The sequence below is a fragment of the Pelophylax lessonae genome, assembly GCF_965119305.1.
Source record: "Pelophylax lessonae genome assembly, chromosome: 5".
Lineage (NCBI taxonomy): Eukaryota > Metazoa > Chordata > Amphibia > Anura > Ranidae > Pelophylax > Pelophylax lessonae.
The window spans coordinates 398,841,732-398,865,341 of NC_138772.1; the positions used below are offsets into that span (position 1 = coordinate 398,841,732).

At 43.3% G+C, this 23,610-nt stretch overlaps 1 protein-coding gene across 1 annotated transcript in view; it reads right to left on the bottom strand.

Annotated features, from left to right (window-relative positions):
- Positions 1-23,610, bottom strand: part of ABHD3 (abhydrolase domain containing 3, phospholipase) — a 124,465-nt gene that overhangs the window by 73,759 nt on the left and 27,096 nt on the right. The window contains exon 3 of the mRNA XM_082257285.1: positions 8,758-8,940. Within this exon, the coding sequence (XP_082113411.1) occupies positions 8,758-8,940 (183 nt within the window). The remainder of the gene's footprint in view (positions 1-8,757; positions 8,941-23,610) is intronic.

Below are 23,610 nucleotides of genomic sequence, written 5' to 3' on the forward strand. Positions count from 1 at the left end.
CCAGCCGATGTTTCCATCGGCTCTCGGGTGCTGCCGCCACCATTGCCTGTCAGGGAAACTGGCAGTGAAGGCGGCTTCACAGCTGGTTCTCAACTGCGGATGTGCGAAACGCGTTGCGCTTTGTGAAGGAGGCGGGGGAAGGAGGAGGGGGGAATTTCTGGGGGGATCTCGCCGCAGCCAGGTCTCCCGTAAGTGGGGGCGGGTACCTGTCAAAAACAGGTACCCGTTCCCCCCTCCCCCCGAAAGTTTCCAAATATGGCACTGGAAGGGGGGAGGAAGCAGATAAGCGGAGCTTCCACTTTTGGGTGGAACTCCACTTTAATTCTCCAGTTCTCTGTTCTTTTAATACTTTACATGATACATGAGGATGCAGTGCTCTTTATATTGGTGGTGCCAGGTCATTGCTGGCATGATACTAGGAAGTGAGGTATGTGCTGTGGGTGGCATAACGGGCACATACCAATGGGTGTACTGGGGGTGGGTAATCGCTGGAGAGAAGGCTGAATATAACATAGGAAAGTGACATTTACCTTTAATAAAGGATAAGAAATAGGATAGGATGTTATTACTCACTGATATAACTGATACACTGCCTTTTTGTCGAGTGGTCTGAATATGTAATTGTGTTGGGTCCTTTTTTGGAACGTGATGCTGTGGCTTATTCTGGGAGATTCATGGATCAGTTAAAAAGGAGCAATTATTCAGTAGCCTTTCATAAGCATTTGTTCATTTATTGCTACTGCAAAAGATTAACTATGCACAGTTTCCATGTTCTGGGTTGGCTCTTTCTCTGATATTTTAGAAATCCTTTTGAATGCAATAAACTATTTTATCTGATAACGTTGCCGGCATGGTGTTTTTCCTTCTTTATATCGTTTATTGTTGTATTTGGCTTACCACTTTGCAGTATAATGGTCCATTGGGCCTCTTTCTATCCTGATGACTGCCTGTGCTCTAGGCTGCCTAACTACAGTCATTCTGGTCTTCCAGCCACCATCTTGGCATTGATAGGAGATGGGCGCTGCAGAGTAGTTTCCACCCTCTTGCAGTAATTGACTGTGCTTATTATCCCTTCCTCCCCCCTCTAACACTATGCCAACTATGCCATTGTGTCCCTTGACTAGAATGTAGTCAATTAGTGACCAGCTACGACACCAGGCTGTGATTTAGGACCACCAATTGTACCATAGGTGGCTTATTTCATAAAGTGTACGTAAAGCAAAAACTTTTACTTTGCTTTTGAGGGTGTAGGAAAGATTAGAATCTCTATCAAATAATGGGCCATACACACTATACAATTGTCTTTAGATTTTTTCCTTTAGATTTACCAAAACCATATAATATGAGGTCAAATCTAAACACTTTCAATTTGTATGCAATCATTCAGGCCACTGCACTATATAGTTGAAGGTAAATCTAAAGGAAAGCTAACAACAAAAGTTGTATAGTGTGTATCCAGCTTTAGAATGGAAAATCCCAAATGTTACTGTCATCACCAAAACAAGGGTAAATTATCCAATTGGAATACCTGCATCACTGAAAGCTACTGTATCTAGGTAAGGAAATACTTTCACTTTGAAGACATTTTTACTGCCTACTGTGTCTTTAAGGCTAGGTTCACACTGGTGCGATGCGGGAACCACAGCGATTCCTGTGAAGGTTCCTGCATAATGTAGCATCTAAATCGCAGGCAGTTCACACTGTTTTCTGCAAACCGCTGCGGTTTGGAGAACGCAGTGTGAACTGTGGAATAATATTGCATGGGTCTGAACACCCATGCAGTTCGATTCTAGTGCGGGCAAAAAATAGGGTCCTGCACCATTTTGGTGCGCATGCTGTGCGATTTCAGCCATATAAACTGTATGGTTGAATTCGCATTGCACAAACATTGGATGTCATGTGCACAGCAATGCTGTGCGAATCACATGCAATGTCAGGAATCGCAGCAGTGTGAACCCAGCCTTAGACAGAAAATAAAAGGAAACCGAATAAATTACACAGGAAAAAGAAACTGTCAGGGTTTGAAATCATTCTTCATTTCTTCATTACTCTGAAACTCAAGACATTTTTAGCTATACATGCATTTTAAGTTTTTTTTTTTTTTTAAACATACTTAAAGTGCTTGTAAACCCACCTTTATAACTTTTACCTATAGGTAAGCCTTTAATAAGGTTTACATACAAGAAAACCAGGCACTGAGGGACTGTGCATCTTCTCTGGAGTGTGGGACTGCTTTCCTGGTGTCCTCCCTCCCACCACGGAGCCCTTCCATCTGGGGTCATACCACCTTCCACCTCGCTACTTTGTTCGTTCACCACTACATCTCCACACTGGGAGCTTGGAGCTCTTATCATCTGCACTGGCTCCTTTCAAGGTACTGTCTTTATCCATCTGTGTCACTATACATAAGGGCCAGCATCCTGTATGTTTTGGATCATATACTGTGAAGTTTCCACTGCCAATAAACTAAGACTTTTTTTTTTTTTACTTCACTTATGCAAGCTATTTTTTCTTGTCAGGCTGGAGTAGCGCTCGTATCCCACTTTGTTGTTTATGTCTTTAACCACTTAAGCCCCGGAGGATTTGGCTGCTCAAAGACCAGGCCCTATTTTGCGATTCGGCACTGCGTGACTTTAACGGACAATTTCGTGGTTGTGCAACGCTGTACCCAAATGAAATTGATGTCCTTTTTTTCCCACAAATAGAGCTTTCTTTTGGTGGTATTTGATCACCTGTGCGATTTTTATTTTTTGTGCTATAAACAAAAAAAGAGCGACAATTTTGAAAAAATTACAATATTATTCACGTTTTATATGATATTCTCAAAAAAAAAAAAAAGTAAAAATTAAAATTTTTTAACATTTTAGGCCAATTTGTTTTCTGCTACATAGGTTTGGTAAAAAAAAAAAAAATCGCAATAAGCGTATTTTGATTGGTTTGCGCAAAAGTTATTGCGCTTGCTAACTACGGGAAAGATTTATGTAATTTTTATTGTTTTTTTTTTTTTTAACTAGTAATGGTGGCAATCTGCGTTTTTTTTTTTGTGGTACTGCGACATTGCAGCGGACAGATCGGACCCCTGACTGACATTTTTGATACTTTTGGGAGTACCAGTGACATTACTACAGTAATCAGTGCTATAAATATGCACTGTTACTGTAAAAATGACACTGGCAGGGAAGGGGTTAACTTTACTGGTGATCAAGGGGTTAAGTATGTCCCTAGGGGCGTGATTCTAACTGTGGGGGGGCGTGGCTTGTGATGTAATCACAGAGACATACGATCCTACATAGCAGGATTGCATAGCCTCTGTGATTACTTTAGTGAGAATGACAGACGGCTGTGTTTACTTTAGTGAGAATGACAGACGGCTGTGTTTACATCAGCCGTCTGTCTTTCTTCCTCTCCACCCGCTGGCTCCCCAGGGAACGAGCAGGGGCGGGAGCGCGCCGTCGGAGGTGCACGCTCGCCCCCTACAGGCTCGTGGGCGAGCGACGTAGGGCTACGTCGCTTTGCCTGTAAGTGGCTGAGTGCTGCAGTAAATAGTCGTTAGGCGGTCGGCAAGTGGTTAATAAGGCTTACCTATAGGTACTGTATATATCTCCTAAACTTGCACTGTTTAGGAGATATTTACATTGCATACAGCCAATGACGTCATCGGCGCATGCACTCTGAAGAAACAGCTGCCGTGCCATTTCCTCAGAGCCCTGTGCCATGACCGGCCAGAAATACAGCTGGAGTCCGCAGCCCCACGAAGAAAGACGGGCGAAGATGGATGTGGCCTCCAACGGGGACAACGCGGGCTTCGTTTGCAGGTAAGTGTCACATAATGTGCTAGTATGTGATGCATACTAGCACATTATGCATTTACTTTGCAGGGAAGCAAAAAAAGAAAAAAAAAAAAGGAAGAGTTTACTTCCCTTTTTAAGCATTTGTTGACATTAAAACTTTGTACAACACAAGACTGCTAATCAGAAAGTAGCGGTATTATTTAGATTGGTGCTTTAGATAGGTCAGCTTTAAAGGGAATAAACATATTCTAATGTGTACACGATGTAGGCAAATTTGAGCACATATTGCTTGTCACACTGACCTGTTCCACGCGCAATCACTGGGTCTTTTCCTCTGTGCGTGTCCACCAGCTTCCTGCTTCTGCTGGAGACGCAGCCAATCACAGAGGGGGTGCTGTCTTAAAGGGTGAGCGCACGCACTGCTCATTGTACAAGCAGTGTGTCCATAAGCTAGCAGCCAAAGTTCCCATGTTCCCAGTGACTTCTCAGACATCTCCCCTTGTTCTGTCTGTTCTTGTGTGTTCCATGTTGTTGCCTGTGCCCTACCAGCAACCTGTATGTCAGCAGCTGTGATCCCCTGTATGTTTCATTCAGCCACTTACAACCCCAATTCCAAAAATGTTGGGATTCTGTGCCAAATCTTACATTGTACATAAAAACAGAGTGCAATGATTTGCAAATCTCATAAGCCCATATTTAATCACATTAGAAAATAGAAACAAATTAAATGTTGAAAATGAGAAAAAGTATAATTTAAAATAATAAAATAAGGATTCTTTGAAATTGATGGCAGCAACATGTCTCAAACATGTCTCAAAAAAGTTGTGACAGGTCAATTTTTACTATAGTGTACATCTCCTGTTCTTTTACCAACACTTTGTAAATGTTTGGGAATGGAGGAGACCCTTGCTGGAGTTTTGGGAGAGGAATGGTGTCCCATTCTTGCTTGACATAGGATTCGAACTGCTCAACACTCCTGGGTCTACTGTTGCATTTTTTTGCACCAAATATTTTTAGTTGGTGAAAGGTCTGGACTACAGGCAAACCAGTTAACGTGTTACTAAGCCCAGGACCCTGCATTCACTATAGCTATATTATATATAAAAATATGCATTTTATATATATATATATATATCTATATATATATATATATATATATAGATAGATAGATAGATAGATAGATAGATAGATAGATAGATAGATAGATAGATAGATAGATAGATAGATAGATAGATAGATAGATAGATAGATAGATAGATAGATAGATAGATAGATAGATAGATCCCACAGTACACAGAACAAGGAAATGCAATTATTTTGGTAAATATAAACCGCTTAATACCCTTTTGCATCAGCAGCATATAGCAGTCTTGTGACTTCTATCAGTGTCTGGTTGAAGCTTGTAGGAGGAGTTTTCATTCTACCCTAACTGTCCTTTGAGGCTGCAGGACCTTTGACCCTCTGGCTGGACTGTGCTGATTGGCCCTGTGCTGATCACATGCGTCCTCCTAGAAACAAAAAAAATTCTCTAGCAATACACACCAAGCAGAGCATGTGCACAGCGTCTCCAAAGGCTCTGTACTATCAGCAAATATATTTAGGACAGTGGAAGAAGGGAAAGATCAGAGAAGACAGGATCAAACTGCCTTTTTACACAATGTGGAGGATTAACCCCTCAGGTTCTGCAGTGAGTATAACAAGCATGCTTTACTGCATATACAGACTGGTTTTACTGTTGTGGGTTTAGTAACACTTTAAGCACCCGGACTCTATTACAGTACTATGAAGCCATGTTGTTGTGATAAATGCAGTATGCGGTTTAGCATTGTTCTGTTGAAATATGCAAGGCCTTCCCTGAAAAAGACATCATCTGGATGGGAGCAAGCTGGTGTAACCTGTCCATTCCATATGCACTAATGCATCCCCATACCATCAGAAATGCAGGCTTTTGAACTGATTGCTGATAACAAGCCGGAAGGTCCCACTCCTCTTTATCCCAGAGGAAGCAGTGCCCATAGTTGCCAAAAAGAATGTCAAAATTTGGATTACTCTGACCACAGAACAGTTTTTCATTTTGCAACAGACCATTTTAAATGAGCTATGGCCTCCAGAAGACAGCAGCGTTTCTGCATCATGTTCAAAAATGGCTTCTTCCTTGCATGATAGAGCTTTTGGATGGCACAGAAATGTGTTCACATACAGTGATTTTTGGAAGTATTTCTGAGCTCATGCAGAGATGTCCAACACAGAATCATGCTTGTTTTTAAATGTAGTGCTATCTGAGGGCCCGAAGATCACGGGCATCCAATATTGTGTTTTGGCCTTGTCCCTTGCGCACAGAGATTTCTCCAGATTCTCGGGATCTTTTGATATTATGTACTGTAGATGATGATAAGTCTTTGCAATTTTACATTACATTATTCAAAAAATTGACAATTTTTTAGACACAGCTTTTCACAGATAGGTAAACCTCTGCCCATCTTTACTTCTTGATACTTTGACTGGTTCACACCTATGAGTTTTTTAGTGCTTTTTGCAACAACAAATTGGGAAAAAAAAGTCATAAAAATGTAAAACGCATAAAAACATCCAAAACGCTTATGCAATAACACACCGCAAAAAGCATGGCAGAAACAGATCAAAAGCAAACTGCATAGGTATGAACCAGGCCTCAGGTTCTTTTTATATACCCAATCAAGTTACTGACCTGTTGCCAATTAACCAAATCAGTTGCAAAATATTCTTCTATCTCTTCCTTCTTAGTACCACTTACTTTGCCAACTTTTTGTTGCCTTCGCCCAGCTTTTTTCTGTTTCAATATATTTATTGAATTTTCAGAATAAACATAACAAGCTTACAATTTGCTCACACAGGGGCAGACTCGGGACTGGCATGGACAACACCTATAAACGGCCATAACTGGTAGGAGGTGAGGATGGGAATCAGTAGCTTATCCAGGGTTCCCAGACTTTGAGAAACTTTGGGTGTGAATCCTTAAGAATACTGGACATCTGTTCATTGACCATCATATCGGTCAACCGAGTTTTCACACCCTGGAAGGAAACCATAGGAGTCTTCCAGGCCTGAGCTAAAAAAGTGAGATTAAAAAAGATAGGTAGCCAATTTCTGCTGAGGTGCAAAAGACCCGGTATAGGACAATGTAGGAGAGCCAACCTGGCATCCTTGCGAACTGTCACATGAAACAATGTCTGCAGCAGGCCAAAAACCCTTGACCAAAAGCCTATCAGACATGGGCACAACCACCAGATATGCAGAATGTCCCCACGCTGACCGCAATTCCTAAAGCATCTATCGCTACTACCAGGATAGGAATGAGCAATCCCAGTCGGGACACCTCAGAACTTCAAGAGTTGTGGTTTTAATGGAACATTTTGCCACCATCTTTCAGGCCTTACTCCAGTCCTCCCCCTCAATGGAGGAACCAAGGCCTCATTCCCACTGGGTCACATAGGAAAGGGATGTTAAGGATGTCCTACTGTTAAGAGAGGCATAGCGGCCAGGAGACCCCAGAGAGTGCTAGAAAATATGCTCAAAGGAAGCATTGCAATACAGGTATACGTATGGAAGTACGACGAAGAGTCAAGATCCAATGTTGCAATTGCAAATAAGGGTAATGTTCCCGCAGTGGGATTTCTTCCCAGGATGGAAGCGAACGGTTTGTTAGAAAATGATGCACCCTTACAAAACCATGGGTGGTCCACCAGAAAAAGGAGAAAGGATGGTCTAACCCTAGGGGAAAAAGGGGATTATAAACAATCGACAGGAGAGGTTGCCTGATTACCAAACAGAGCCCCTCGTTCGCAGACTGTGTGGCATTCTCCCAGCATTTTTGAGAGCTGTTACTGTCTTCATTTTCAGAATGACCTTATTTTGGTTCTTAAAATGGTACATTTTTTCAGTTTAAACATTTGATATGTTTTCTATTGTGAATAAAATATGGATTTATGAGATTTGCAACTCATTGCATTCTGTTTTCATGTAGATTTTAGCGTCCCAACTTTTTGTATTATCAGCCCCTATGCACCCCACGTCTGCTTCCTGCCTCTTTGATTCCATGCATCCTTACCCATAGCGCTCTGCAGTATACCCCAGTGCACTCCAGCTTGTACCTTGTAAAAGTGACCCCATTTTACTTTGTGCACTTCTACCCACTCCCAATGCCTTTATATATTTTGGGAACTCATGCCTGATTGGGCTCGGTTACCCACTGGTCTGTGAATCAAGGCTCCTAGTGCTGCAATAGACTATAAGCTGCTTACCTGATCTGTTCCCAGTAGCCCGCTTGGGTAAATCAGGGGGGCGCAACCTGGATGTCACCCGCAGCAAAATATTTTCACCTTCAGAAGCTCTGATGAAGATAAGGGAGCTTCTTAGACTCTGTGCTTTGCCCCTGCTAAGGGCTCCCACGTTTACTGTATGTGCAGACATGCTGAGCCTGTCCACCAGTGCCAATGAGTATCCTGCTTCTCCATGTCTCCATGCAGTTCTCTGTGTCTCCTCTGTTGCCACTGACACAGCCTAGCTCCAGCTGCGATAATTAATACCTGGATAGTCTCCCCCCTAGTGGGAATGATTCATAAGATTGCTTGGGCTGGTTGTGGGGTGGCAACATCACTTGCAGTGAAGCTGACTGTGCCTGCTTCAATTCTATTGAATTCATCTGTGTATTATTTAGTCTAAAGCCCAAATAAAGTCAGCCACACTTGTATATTCCCCCCTCCTGAGTAGAAGAGACCACATGTAACTTCTGCTGTTGCTCAATTTCACAATGCATTAGCCTATGTGTCTTCAGAAAAATGATCAACCCCTTTTATATCTGTACCAAACTGGGGAAATAAAAAAAGAATTACATTTTAGACATACCAGTTCTAAAAATATAAAAAGAGAGATTTATAGAAACTGATTGTTCTTAGCCAACACTTGTGTACTTCAATTTTGTACTTACCTGTATCCAAGCTCTTCACTGTGCTTAATCATATGTAGAATATAGGATTCTCGGCTCGTTCCTGTGAGCCCAGGCAGTAAAAGGATTGTAGGTCTTGTGCTGGCGTCATGGTAAAGTGTATTATTATCATTACTAAACCAGTCCAGTGAAATCTGCCCTCCATCTGCTGTTTTAATAAGCTCACTGTAAGACACAATAGAGAAAAGTACACCACTTTAATTCGATTTCTGGAAACAACCTATATGTTGTACCAAGAAAAACAATGAGATTTCAATGTAAGGAATAGGAACAGCGAATTTAATGGCTCTCAAGGGTCTTGCTTTTCTTTTGAGAGCCTTGGATTTTTACGCTGACAATAATGAGCTGTGCATTTTGCTGTGGCACAATACTGGATTATTTGAATCAATACAATTACAATTGGATAAGTACCGAATTGAGTACTTGCACCTGAGCTAGCCCTATTCGTAGGGAAGCTACCTAAAATTCTCCATGTAGATGGAGGTCATCAGGAGAAACATCCTGGAAAGGCTCCTGATTCACATATGGAAACAAGAGATCACAAAAGCAGCAGGATGATTAATCCAAGCCTCAACAAGTCCTGAGCCTAGACTTACAGGAGTCCTTATAGTAGTCCATGACCATCAGAAACATTAGATTCTTTTTTTTTTCAAATTCAACTTTATTGAAACATCAAAGAAAACACAGTATACAAAATGCGTAGAAACAGAGGTATCGCACATCAGCAAAAACCACGATTAAGTGCATACATTAAGTATAAATGTCAGGGAACTGAGGGATTCATCATATACACGAATGCAAGACGTAGAGGTTAAAGGCATCTAATGGCGCTTTTCCACTGCATGGAACCGTACCGGTTCGGCACGCTTTTGTGCTTTTCCACTGCGGTACCGCATGGTATAGGGTCGGAACGGTTTGGTATGGTACGGTATAGGTTTGCTTTTCCACTGCATGGAACCGAACGGTACGGCTCTGAAAAAACAGTACCTACTCGATTGTGGTTCCAACAGGTACCAAACTGGTACCATATCCCACAATCCTTTGCATGCAGTCACTACTAGCCACTGATTGGTCAGAGAATCACACCCACCCCGTTGTTATCCCACCCACTTAACTTTAGTACTACTTTAGTGGAAAAGCAAACCTATACCGTACCGTACCGAACCGTTCCGACACTATACCATGCGGTACCGCAGTGGAAAAGCAAACCGGGCCAAGCAGGGCTGAGTAGAGCCGAGCCGGTACTAGCCGGTACTTGCAGTGGAAAAGTGCCATATGTACAGGGCATCACTGCAGCGTGGTAGCGAAAAGCAGCAAAAGAGGCAGAGGAGCGCGTGTACCGAAAGACCGAACCATTGGATTTATACGCTTAAGGTGGAGTGAGGTGGAGTAGCTGTGTGTGTAAAGAGGGGACATGAGGCAAGGGGGGGGGGGGGGGGGAAACATTAGATTCTTTTTTTGTAGCATTCTTATCAGTGCAGTCCTACATGGTCACTCCTTTGGTAGATGCTTAGCAGTAGATTGTACTACCAGCGAGTCTGGCCTTGAGGAACTCCTCATTCAGCAGTAAATATTCCTACACAGACAGTGGTTTCTATGCCTTTTTTGTCTTTAATTGCACTGTTTACCATAACATTACAATTTCAACTTATATTTTACCGTATGGCTACAAAAGCCTGCCTGTAATACTGCACCTGTGTGACACCAAACTAGGTACTAAATAGAACTCAATCTAGAATGCAGTCCAAGAATGGATTCTCACATATTCCCACTTTCTGTTAACAGCATATCACTAGACACCCACTCCTCTGAGAAAAGGAAGCTGGCTATATCTGATGCTTTCACAGTACATGAATATATGAGGTGTGTATATATATATATATATATATATATATATATATATATATATATATATATAAATAAATAAATAGGAAAACTGTAAGAAATAGGCATTCACAAAGACAAAGGAAGCTAAGTTTAGCATGTCAGTATTCCAAGATCACAAAAGTAATTAAAGCTACCATATACATCAAAATGGCACTGGTTTTTATTTCTGTTTGATGTCATAAAGCATCCATTACAGATATAACTATGTATTATATTGTTAAAAAATAATCTTTGTTGTGCATATATGTTGTGTTAGCACTGACTCGTTAGGTAAAGATTAGTGTAGTACATCTCCCACATGCATGTTAGCAACCAATTTGTTCATTATCCTATGAGCTTTTACAGCTCTAGACTTCTCATGAATGATTCATGTGTAAAGGCCCGTACACACGTACCGATCGTCGGCATACAAACGTCGGTGGACGAAGGATCTGCCGATTGTACGCGTGTTAGTATGGTGCCTCCGACAGATGTCTGCGCACAATCCGCGGACAAAAGTCTTTCGTGCAAACATGAAAATATTTGTATGCCGACACCAGAACGGACGATTGTTCGCCTGTCAGTACACAATTCGGCCGACAGACCGCAGATTTGCAAGACTGGGCATGCTCAGAAAATAGAAAACACAGGGAAAGTTAACCATTACATGACATCACTTCTGCAGTCGGCGGACAAAATTCTTGTGCTGTCCTTGTGCTGTCTTTGCACTTTTCAGCAGACACCGACATCCCGGGGAGAAAAGAGGAACATTTGTAAGCCGACCATCGGTACGTGTGTACGGGGCTTAAGTCCAGCGATAGGGATCATGACAACACAATATCTCCTTGCAGGGTTTATTATTGCTAGCAGGCCGCTCTCACACCATCACTGAGTTTCCAGGGCTTCGGAGCTGCCCTTACTATACTTCCACTTTGCTTTGTGTAATTGAGTCCACATATGAAGTGACTCTAGGGATGGTCTGGAGAAAACAAAGCACATCAAGTTCCAGCTGGCCTACCAATTGTCTGTGAAAATGTACTTTGTCAGTTTTTAAGGGTATTCTTTACTCCATTCCATTTCTTTCCATTGTGTTTAGGAAATATTTTCTGGTGCTCCACAATAAGGAAAAGGTCTAACATGAAAGTCAAGACATATCATAGAAATATTATTGAACAGAGGGACACCTGTTACGTAATCTAGCATTCATTGCCTCAAGTATGAAGTGCACATACCTCCACACATTACTTTTCGCTCATTACCATGATGGCCTGCTTCACTGGCCATTAGGATTGTGCAGGAGGTAGAAAGTGGTGAGAATCTTTGGCCCTATTTGAAGTTTTAAAAAACTTTGCATGTTGAAACAGCCTGAGGTTTGTTATATAGTTACATAGTAGGTTGAATAAAGAACATAGTCCATCCAGTTCAAGCAGTATTTGTGTATGTGTGTCAGTGTCTATAATAATTTCCCATATCCCTGTATGTTGTGTTCTTTAACCACTTAAGCCCTGGAAGATTTTACCCTCTTTCTGACCAGGGCCTATTTTGCGATTCGGCACTGCGTGAATTTAACAGAAAATTGCGCGGTCGTGCGACGCTGTACCCAAACAATTTTGAGGTCCTTTTTTTCCCACAAACAGAGCTTTCTTTTGGTGGTATTTGATCACCTGTGCGATTTTTTGATCATGCGCTATAAACAAAAAAAAGAGCGTAAATTTTGCAAAAATAACAATATTTTTCACATGAAATTCCCCCCCAAAAAAATGTAAAAATCATTTTTTTAACATTTTCGGCCAATTTGTTTTATGCTACATATGTTTGGTAAAAAAAAAAAAATCGCAAAAAGCGTATTTTGATTGGTTTGCGCAAAAGTTATCGCGTTTACTAACAAAGGGAAAGATTTTTGTCATTTTTGTTGTTTTTTCGGTACTTCGACATTGCGGCGGACAGATCGGACCCTTGACTGACATTTTTGACACTTTTGGGGTTACCAGTGACATTTCTACAGTAATCAGTGCTATACATATGCACTGTTACTGTAAAATTACACTGGCAGTGAAGGGGTTAACTTTTTTTTGAGAGAGAGAGAGAGGGGCTATGTGTGTCCCTAGGAGCGTGATTCTAACTGTGATTGGCTGTGGCTTGAGATGTATGAACAGTGATCAACGGTTCTACATAGTAGAACTGTATGATCACCATTCATACACCAGGGAGAATGACAGGCGGCTTGTTTACATTAGCCTCCTGCCTTTCTCCCTCTCCACCTGACGATCGTGAGTGACTGGCGGACGATCGGGTCCGCCGGTCACACGCGCGGGGGGGTCCGTGACCACTCGGGAGCGCGCCTCCGGGGGCGCGCGCTCACTCCCTAGACCCTCACAGGCTAGCGACGTAGTACTACGTCACTCTGCCTGTGAGGGGCTGACTGCCGCAGTAAATAGTCGTGCGGCTGTCAGCAAGTGGTTAAGATGCACGTCCAAGAGTCTTTTTAAAAGATCAATACTCCCCGCTGATACCACCAATTGTGAAAGAGAGTTCCACATCCTTATCGCCCTGACAGTGAAAAAACCCCTGCGCAGCTTAAGGTTAAACCGCTTCTCCTCCAATCTCATTGTGTGGCCATGTGTCTTCTTACACTCCCTGAGACTGAATAGCTTTTTTCCTATGCTGGGATCACCATTGAGATATTTGTAAATCGCTATCATGTCCCCTCTCAAGTGTCTCTTCTTTAGTGAGAATACATTTAGTGTTTGTTTTCGCTCCTCGTAATTGAGGTCCTCCAATCCCCTTATTAATTTCATTGCCCTTCTTTGGACTCTCTTCAGCTCCAGCACATCCCTTCTGAGGACTGGTGACCAGAATTGGATGGAATACTCCAGATGTGGCCTAACTAGAGTTTTATAAAGTGGCAACAATACTGTATAAAGATTTTGGGGCCTGTATAGTATGTTCAGGCATTTCTAGATGCATGTACTTCATACCTGCCACAATTTGCCCCCCCCTTCCCAGTGGCAAAGCCTTTTTTAAATCTACATTGAACATTACACTGCATACCCCCCTTCTGTTTCAGATTTTAAAGTTGCTACCCAGGAGGAGAGATTGCTGCTAGGCTGGATGGCAATACCATCTGACGTAGTTTCTATCCCAAACAATCCTTATATAACAGGGAGGCAATGGATGGGGTTATGAGTGGTGAATGACCATCCCTCACTGGCCACCCCTATTCACTTTTATGTTGATGGGAAGGAAGGTACTGACGTCACTGGAAAGTTAAACTTCCTTTATATTTTCAGAAATGAGAAGCTGTGGCTTTCAATAATCCAGCCTGTGGCGGCATGGGAAATGGCAGCTATTTTTATTTTAGTGCCACCGTATTGCAGTATAAATGCAACAAGTTTAGAGCTTTTTCCCCATTTCTACTCATCCATACATCAAAATAACAACAAACACAAATGTATTTTACCTCCTGGCTAATTAGTCACACAGTTCTGTCTACAACTCCTTAGGATGAGAATGTGGCTTTGTCCTTTCTGCTAATGAGTAGCACTAAACGTTCCCTTTTTAAAGAAAGAAAAAATAATTCTAACTGGGAAGTGAAACATTGACCAGTACATTTTTTGTTTTGCATCTCTGCGGAAACCATTAAATTGTTTTCTCTTCACCGCCAGCTCCAGGTGAGCACCGCTTTCCCGAACTTCCTGGGTAGGAGCACATGCTCCCTGCACACTTCACTACACTTAAGGCCCGTACACACGTACCGATCGTCGGCATACAAACGTCGGCGGACGAAAGATCTGCCGATTGTACGCGTGTTAGTATGGTGCCTCCGACAGATGTCTGCGCACAATCCGCGGACAAAAGTCTTTCTTGCAAACATGAAAATTTTTGTCTGCGGACACCAGAACGGACGATTGTTCGCCTGTCAGTACAGAATTCGGCCGACAGACCGCAGATTTGCAAGACTGGGCATGCTCAGAAAATTAAAAACACAGGGAAAGTTAACCATTACATGACATCACTTCTGCAGTCAGCTGAAGTCTGCAGACAAAATTCTTGTGCTGTCCTTGTGCTGTCTTTGCACTTTTCAACAGACACCGACATCCCGGGGAGAAAAGACGAACATTTGTATGACGACGATCTGCGTGTGTGTACGGGGCTTTAGATGAGAAGACAGAGCACAGGATGTAAGCTGGTGTCAGTCACTTGCTTGGAGGAGGGTGAAGTATGAGTATAACTTTTCTCCTAGGCTTTGGCGTAGGGCCATCTGAGTGCTTGCATGCAAAGGTGGTCCAGTCAATGGAACCAATAAAATCAGAAGCCTGACAGCAGAAAATTGTGGGCAACACTCTCCTGTCTCCAATAAGTGTTAAACCTGTTCAGGGACCAATTCCTTGCTCAAATAGACACTAACTGCATTTTTACACAGTGAAAGGCCATCCTTTAGTCACAACTTCAAAAACTTGGATTATACATACCAGTAGAATGATAGATTGCTTCTAAAAAAAAACAGTTTTAGATAATAAGACTTCATAAACCGCCAGCTTAAAACATGACACACCATTCCTGCAGGCTGAATCAGCACCAGCATACGTACTCCTGCTTTACAACCATGTCTATACAGGAAATATGTACATGCTTTCATCTGGTTTCCAGTTGGATGTATATATACTGTAATGCCATCAAGGATGTAAAGTACATATCAGAATATAAACGTGTACAGATATAGGTAAATTGTAGTTTTATTTTATTTTTCAGCAAAAAGGCAGATCTTTCTTTCTCCAAAATATCTAAGCTTGTGTATTCACCTCGATCGGAAAGCTAGCAATAGGTAGTATACAGCTTGTTCACACCAAGTCCGTTGAACTGCGTTAATTGGCATACATCAATGTCGACACAAGGGCACATATCAATTGTCTTCTATATGCAATGTACACAACATATACAGTGCATTCATAAAGTTTTCAGGTCTCTCCAGAGAGGTTCAATAGGGTTCGAGTCAGGACTCTGGCTGGGCCACTCTAGGACATTCATAGAGTTGTCCCTAAGCTGCTTGTGTTGTATTGGCTGTGTGCTTATAATCGTTATGTTGGAGGGTGAAACTTGAGTCCAGTCTGAGATCCTGAGCTTTGTGGAAAAGATTTCCATTGAGGATATCGCTGTACTTTGCTCCATTCAGTCTTCCCCCAACCCTGACCAGTCTCCCAGTACCTGCTACTGAAAAACACTGTGACAAGAACATTGCTGCCACCACCATGATTCACTGTGGAGATGGTATCGGGTAGGTGATGAGCGATGCCTGGTTTCCTCCAGACACAACGTTTAGAATTGAGGCCAAACAGTTCAATCTTGGTTTCACCAGACCAGGGAATCTAGGTCCTCATAGTCTTAAAGGCCATACACACTATAAGATTTTCTGAAGACTTTTTCCTTCAGATTTACCTTTTTTATGTAGTGCAAGGGCCTGCCAGATTGCATACAAATTGAAGGTGTTTAGGTTTGACCTCATATTATTTGGTTTTGGTAAATCGAAAGGAAAAAGTCTTCAGAAAATCTTATAGTGTGTATGGCCCATTAGAGTTCTTCAGATGCTTTTTTACAAACTCCAAGAGGGCTTTCATGTGTATTTCACTGAGGAGATGCTTCCGTCTAGCCATAAAGCCCAGATCAGTAGAGTTCTGCATTGATGGTTGTCCTACTGGAACTTTGTCCCATCTGGAGTTTTGTCCATCAGGATCTTGGTCACCTCTCTTACTAAGGCCCTTCTTTCCTGAATGCTCAGTTTGGCCAGGCGACCAACTCTTCAAAGAGTTCTGTTTGTGCCAAACTTCTTCCATTTGAGAATTATGGAGGCCACCGTGCTCTTGGGAACCTTCAGTGCAGGAGAAAATGTTTTGTAGCTTTCCCCAGACCTGTGTAATGGGATAATCCTGTCTCTGAGCTCTGCAGGAGGCTCTTTTGACCCCATGGCTTTTGAAGCCTTTTGGAGAGGCGTGTGTGCCTTTCCAAATCATGCCCAATCAATTTAATTTACATCGGGTGGACTCCAATCAAGGTATCGAAACAGCTCTGCAATGTTTAAGAGAAATGGGAGGCACATGAGCTAAGTTTCAAGTGTTGTTGTAAAGGGTCTGAATACTTATGCCATTGTGATATTTCAGTTTTCCTTTTTCATACATTTGCAAACATTTCTAAAATTCTGTCATTATGGGGTACTGAGTATAGATTCATGAGAAAAGGATGAATTTAAACAACTGTAGTATCAGGCTGCAAAATAAAAAAATTGGAAAAAGTAAAGGGGATCAGAATACTTCATGAATGCATTGCATGTGCATTGGTGTGTGTTCCATAAGCATGCTGCATGTCTGCATTAAAAGCAGCTTTAGACATAAGGGACTGTTCATACCTCATCGCACTGCGCAACAGGCTGCTGTGAACAGGCACTAAAATAAATCTGTAATTTCATAGTTGGTCATTCTGTGAGATATGCTATGACTTTTCTCTGGGGATCCATATTTAAATGCTTACAAAGTTCAGGTGAAAATGTGCTGGTGGCAGGTTACGGCATGCCCATTCAGAAGGATACAACCATGTGTAAGATATAAATGCAGAAAATATATTTGATGGTTCGATTCTAACCTGATACCTGCCTATGCTCTTTTATCCAACACCAGCTTATTCTATTTTCCTATTTTCCCCATAGTTAAAGAGGAACTCTAGGAAGATGAATTGTGAGCGGGCAAACTGATGGTGTCTTTTCAAGAATATTTTTTGAAGCAACTACAGGCAGTCCCCGGGTTACAAACAAGATAGGTTCTGTAGGTTTGTTCTTAGGTTGAATTTGTATGTAAGGTGAACAGTTAAATTGTTTAAGTGTCTTCTTGTTTTTTGCATAGTATAGGGAAGGGTTAACACCTTTATAATGTTTTTTTTTATGTATGTGCCTCTTTTCAGAAGATTTCACCTTACTTTCTGTCCCTGTGACAATTGGATTGTGAAAATTTTGGGTTGTTGTGGAAACAAGGATTGGTGATAAAGCTTCAGTGGAGACACCTTTTCCCATGATATCTCTTACCGGGAGTGAATTTCCCTTCATAGGGGTAGATTTCCTCTCACTTCCTGTTGTCTCCCTTCGTTTGTAAGTATAAGTTGTATGTAAGTCTGATGTAGGTAACTTGGGGACTGCCTGTAATTTCTGTTCCAATAGTATTTATTAAAACTGTTTTACAAAGGTTAGAAAGGTGGACATAAACAAAAATAAGATCTACAATCGGCCTCGCTTGAATCATCCAAGCGTAATAAAGTGCAAAACCGTGACGCAGGCGGCATAAAGTGTTATCTTGGAAAGTACAACAATAATAAACTGTGGGAATATATACTGACAGCCATAAGATCACCAGTAAGAATTTGCAATAACGTTACAATCTTGAGAAAGAATAAAAAAAGAAAACCCAAGTTGCGAGTGGAAATATAGGCTATACAGTGAGTGGGGGGGGGGGGAGGGGGGGGGGGGGACGGAGAATCGAGCGTCCTTTAGCGTAAGATCCCTGCACCTCTTGGCCTCCCTGTATGGGCAGGGAGAAAATAGCGAATTCCAACAAACACAAAACATGGTCCTCCAAACACACATTATTAGACAGCACTTTGCATCAGCAGAAAAACGAGGAGAGCCCCCTCCCCCCTCCCCCAAGTCTAACCATCCTCAAGGAATAGATGGATAGGGCAGGTAGAGCCAGAAAGAAAGCGTAAAAAGAAAAAGGGGGGGAGAGGGAAAACCACATAGGAATACAAGTAGAAAAAAAAAAGTAGACGTAAAACCTAGAAGAAAGGAGAGAGAAGAAACCGAGATCTCCACTCTGCCCGTACCCCTGACCACCACCAGAGTACCCCCTATACAAGAGTTTGGAGACACTGAATTCAAGGGTTCCAGACCCTTTTTTAAACCAGACAGCAGTGTCACAAAGTGTGCTGACTAACATTTCATTAGTCATTATTCAAGTAAGCTTATGCTTCATTACCGTCAACTCATGGCAGCCAGAAACATAAAATAAATTAGTCTGCGAATGTCTGGGCATCCCCTCCACAGGTTCATTAACCACTGGCCGCCCGCCCGCCGTCATATGATGGCGGGACGGTGCGGCCATTATCCTGGGCGGACGTCATATGACGTGATCCAGGAATGCAGGGCAGGCGCGCGATCGCGTGCGCGCCGCCGTGCACTGCCGGTGTCGGCGTGTCCCCGGTCACCGGCAGGGGGGAAACAGCCAATGGGCATGGCTGTTTCCCACGTGATCGGCTATGTTTCAATGACATAACCGATCACAACAGTAAATGCCGGAAGAAGACCGCGCATGCGCGATCGGGAGCGCGCAGCGCGGTCATGTCGGTGGCTATGTGTTCCCTAGGAACACAGCTAGTCACCGACAGTGTAAAACAGCCAATGACAGTGGCTGATTACCACGTGATGGGCTGTGAATCCATTCACAGCCCATCACAAATGTAAACACAGAGCAGTAACTGACTGTTACTAGCTCTTCTCCTATCACACACCGTTTCCAGTGTGAGGAGAACAGAGCCAGAAACAGTGAGTTACTGATCTGTGTCTGTCAGTGTAAAAAAAAAAAGTGTCATCAGCCCCCCCCAACTGCACCTGTCACCCAACAGTCACCTGTCACCATCAGTGCCCAAAAATCGCTACCTATAAAGTGCACCTGTCACCAGAGACTGCCATCAGTATCGCCAGCGGTGCACCTGTCACCCATCGGTGACCAGCGCCCGTCACCTGTCACCCCATCAATCACCGTCACCCCATCAGTCATCGTCACTTGTCACCCCATCAGTTATCATCATCTGTCACCCCATCAATCACCGTCACCTGTCATCCCATCAGTGATCGTCATCTGTCACCCCATCAGTCATCGTCATCTGTCACCCCATCAGTCATCGTCATCTGTCACCCCATCAGTGATCGTCATCTGTCACCCCATCAGTGATCGTCATCTGTCACCCCATCAGTGATCGTCATCTGTCACCCCATCAGTCATCGTCACCTGTCACCCCATCAGTCATCGTCATCTGTCAGCCCATCAGTGACCGTCCCCTGCCACCTATCAGTCACCTGCCACCCATCAGTGATCATCCGCAGTCACTCATCGCACAGCCAGAATGTCAAAAAGGATGTACAGCAGCGAGGAGGCGTTTCAGATCATCTCGATGACTAATGAGAGCACCGGGGAGCTCTCATCAGTATCTGAATCCAATTCCGAATCCCATTCGGAATTTGAAGTTGCTAATAGTAGCGGATCGGAGATGAACTCGGAGGAAGAATGGGTCCCTCCCAAAAGGGCACGGCGCTCTGGAAACCAGGCAGCCACAAGGGGTACACCCCAGGATCCTATGCCCAGCACCAGCACTGCCACCACCAGTACACCCCAGGATCCTATGCCCAGACCCAGTACCCACTCTGCCCCCAGCGAAACACCCCAAGAGCGAATGCCCAGGCCCAGCACCAGCGCTGCGGCATCACTCCCAATTTCGAATCGCCCTTCTACCAGCACTGGAGTGTCACATCCCCCAAGAGCCAGGGCCACTATCCACCTCTCAGATGCTCTTGCCAACCCAAGATGGCTGCCCTCCAACTCGGGATCAGCAAATATTCCCCCTTTTACCGCACAGCCAGGTGTGCAGGCCAATACTGAGAATTTTTCGTTTATTGATTTTCTCCATTTATTTTTGCCCAACGATTTTCTGCAATACATCGTGGACCAAACGAATCTGTATGCCCAGCAGTTTATTGTTAACAACCCCCAATCTTCCTATTCCCGTCCGTTTGAGTGGAGAGAGTTAACCTTGGAGGAGTTCACAATGTTTTTGGGCCTCATAATAAACATGGGGGTTACAAAAAAAAAAATGAAGGACATGCCTATTGGTCCACCCACCCCATACACAGTATGCCCATATATTCTGCCCTAATGTCCAGGTCCAGGTATGAAATTATCATGCGCTTCCTTCATTTCAGTGACAACAGACAGTCCCCCCCCCCCCCAAAATCATCCAAATTTTGACAAGCTATATAAAATTCGCCCCCTCATAAATTTTCTTTCCCAAAGTTTTGCAGAACTTTACGTCCCTGATCAAAACATATGTGTAGATGAGTCCCTGCTACACTTCACAGGCCGGCTAGGAATAAAGCAATACATTCCGAGCAAAAGGTCCAAATATGGGGTCAAATTATACAAACTGTGCGACAGAGCTACGGGATATCTGTATGCGTTCCGCATATACGAAGGAAGAGATTCCCAGCTCGATTCCCCTGATTGCCCGGCCTACATGGGCACAAACGGAAAGGTTGTATGGGACCTGGCGTACCCACTGCTGAGGAAAGGCTACCACCTTTACCTGGATAATTATTATACCAGCCTGCCCCTTTTCAGACATCTGTACCTTGAAGGAACCCTGGCCTGCGGAACCACCAGGAAGAACAGGAAGGGCTTCCCACAGTCCTTGGTGAATAAAAAAATGAGAAAGGGGGAAATAGCAGCCTTGAGAAACAACGTAGTGCTGGCCTTGAGATGGAAGGATAACAGAAATGTGTGCATGATGTCCACCATTCATAACGACACCACAGTGGAGGTTCGAAGAAGAAAAGGTCCCATTGAAAAGCCAAAATGTGTCCACGATTACAATCTTTACATGGGGGGGGGGGGGGGTGGAAATGATTCAGCCCTACTTAGCTACAAGGAAGTCCTGATTCTGGTATAAGAAAGTTGCAATTTATTTATTTCAATTGGCCTTTTATAACGCTTATGTAATCTACTCCAAATCCACTGAAAGCCCCATCTCCTTCCTAAAATTCATTGAGGAAAATGTCACGACCCTCATCTACCCACAAGGACTCCCCCGAGAAAACCTTCGCTCTGAGGCTGTTAGCCGACTTAGTGATCGCCACTTCCCAGACTACCTTCCACCGTCTGAAGGAGGCTGAAGACGCCAAAAAACATGCCGTGTATGCAGCAGAAGGGGGTTTCGTAAAGACACCAGCTTATATTTTCGGTACTGTCCCTCCCAACCTGGCCTGTGCATTGGAGAATGCTTCACACGTTACCAGACATTCGTAAATTACTAGCCCATTTCCCCGTTTTCATCTGTGCTGACCAATTTTCCTCATGCCACTGCCTTCCACATAAACTGACCCTGGCCTGTTTTTCCACTATGCCTCTGCCTACTGTTTGGACTGCTTTCACGTGAACTGACCCTGGCTTGTTTTACCGATTACGCTTCTTCTTACTGTTTGAATTGCTTCCCTGTGAACTGACCCTGGCCTGTTTTTTCAACTACGCTTCTGCCTGCCGCTTGGATTGCTTGCACGTGAACTAACCCTGGCTTGTTTTACCGACTATTCTTCTGTCTACCGCTTGAACTGATCTGTGGCCCCCTGCTACTGTAGTTCACAGGGGTCTAACATATGTGAGGGGCTCCAGAGTTGTTTTTCCGGATACAGAAAACCTATTTTTTTGGTTCTCTCTGGGTTTCGTAAATTCCGGATAAGGGTCTGGAGTCCGGAGGCTTCAAAGAGATTTGAGTGGGAGAAGCCTCTACCCCTGTCCCCAGGTCTCACCTGACCAAGGCCCTCAGCTGTCTTACTACCATCATGCCTCTGCCTGCTGCATGATATTAGCTGGAGAGTGGTACAATGATTGTCTGCAGTGTACCGGGACCAATATTATGGCTGTGCTGACCATGTCTCTGCCTGGAAAATTCCTTTGGACAAATGCTGCGGCTGTGCTGACAATATCCCAGTATTGACTATAGACTATGTTCCTGCCTGCTGCCTGGAAAATTGCTATTGTCGTCGCTAAGCATGTCCCTGCCTGCTGCCTGGACTAATGCTCTCCTCTGTGGACAACTGCACTACTACAACCACAGGTAATAATTTTTTTTACACTTTCCTTTATAGAATGTATTTTGTAATGTATTTCTTGCTATGTACATGCTATGTGTTAAAAATGTGAGGGGCCTTCAAAAATGATAGGTTGTCAGGAAATTAGATGTGCATTGTATGTAAAAGTCTCACACGTGTGGTATTGCCATAATTAGGAGGAGTAGCAGAATGTATTTTGGGGTACAATTTTTGCTATATACATGCAACCACTTACCGACTATATACATCAGCCATTTAAAGCTAAATACTGGGGTTATGGCAGCAGATAGCTGCCATAACCCCGGTATTTTTGTAAACGGCGGGCGGTCGGCTTTCAGATAAGGGTGGTCCCAGTGGCAGATTCGCCGCCGCATCCGCCGCATGGGAAGAGGTGCCCCCCCTCCCGCCGCGTCCTAGACGTTTTCCCAGCTTACCGGACCCGCCAGCAGCGGGAAAAACTATTCGGTCCCGGATCCTCAGAGACAGGAAGTTGAGTGAGGGCAAGATGGCCCTCACTCGACTCTATGGTCTTGGAGGACCGGAGCTACGTCAAAAGTCGTTGCCTAGCAACCGGTTTAAAGGGACGTTTTGTTTTTTTTGTTTTTGTTTTTTTTTCTTTTTCAACAATTTTTTTTTTTTTTTTTTTTTTTTTGTTTTTGTGAGGTGTGAGGTCTTTTTGACCCCAGATCTCAAAATAAATAAGACCTGTCATGCCTATTTCTATTACAAGGGATGTTTACATTCCTTGTAATAGGAATAAAAATGATCAAAACATTTTTTTTTAAAAAACTTTTTAAAAATAAAAATTTATTAAATAAAATAAATAGGAAAAAAAAAATTAAAGCGCCCTGTCCCCGTTAGCTCGCGCACAGAAGCGAACGCATACTCAAGTCCCGCCCACATATGTAAACAGTGTTCAAACCACACATGTGAGGTATCGCCGCGATCGTTAGAGCGAGAGCAATAATTTGAGCCCTAGAACTCCTCTGTAACTCTAAGCTGGTAACCTGTAGATTTTTTTAAAATGTTGCCTATGGGGATTTTTAAGTACCAAT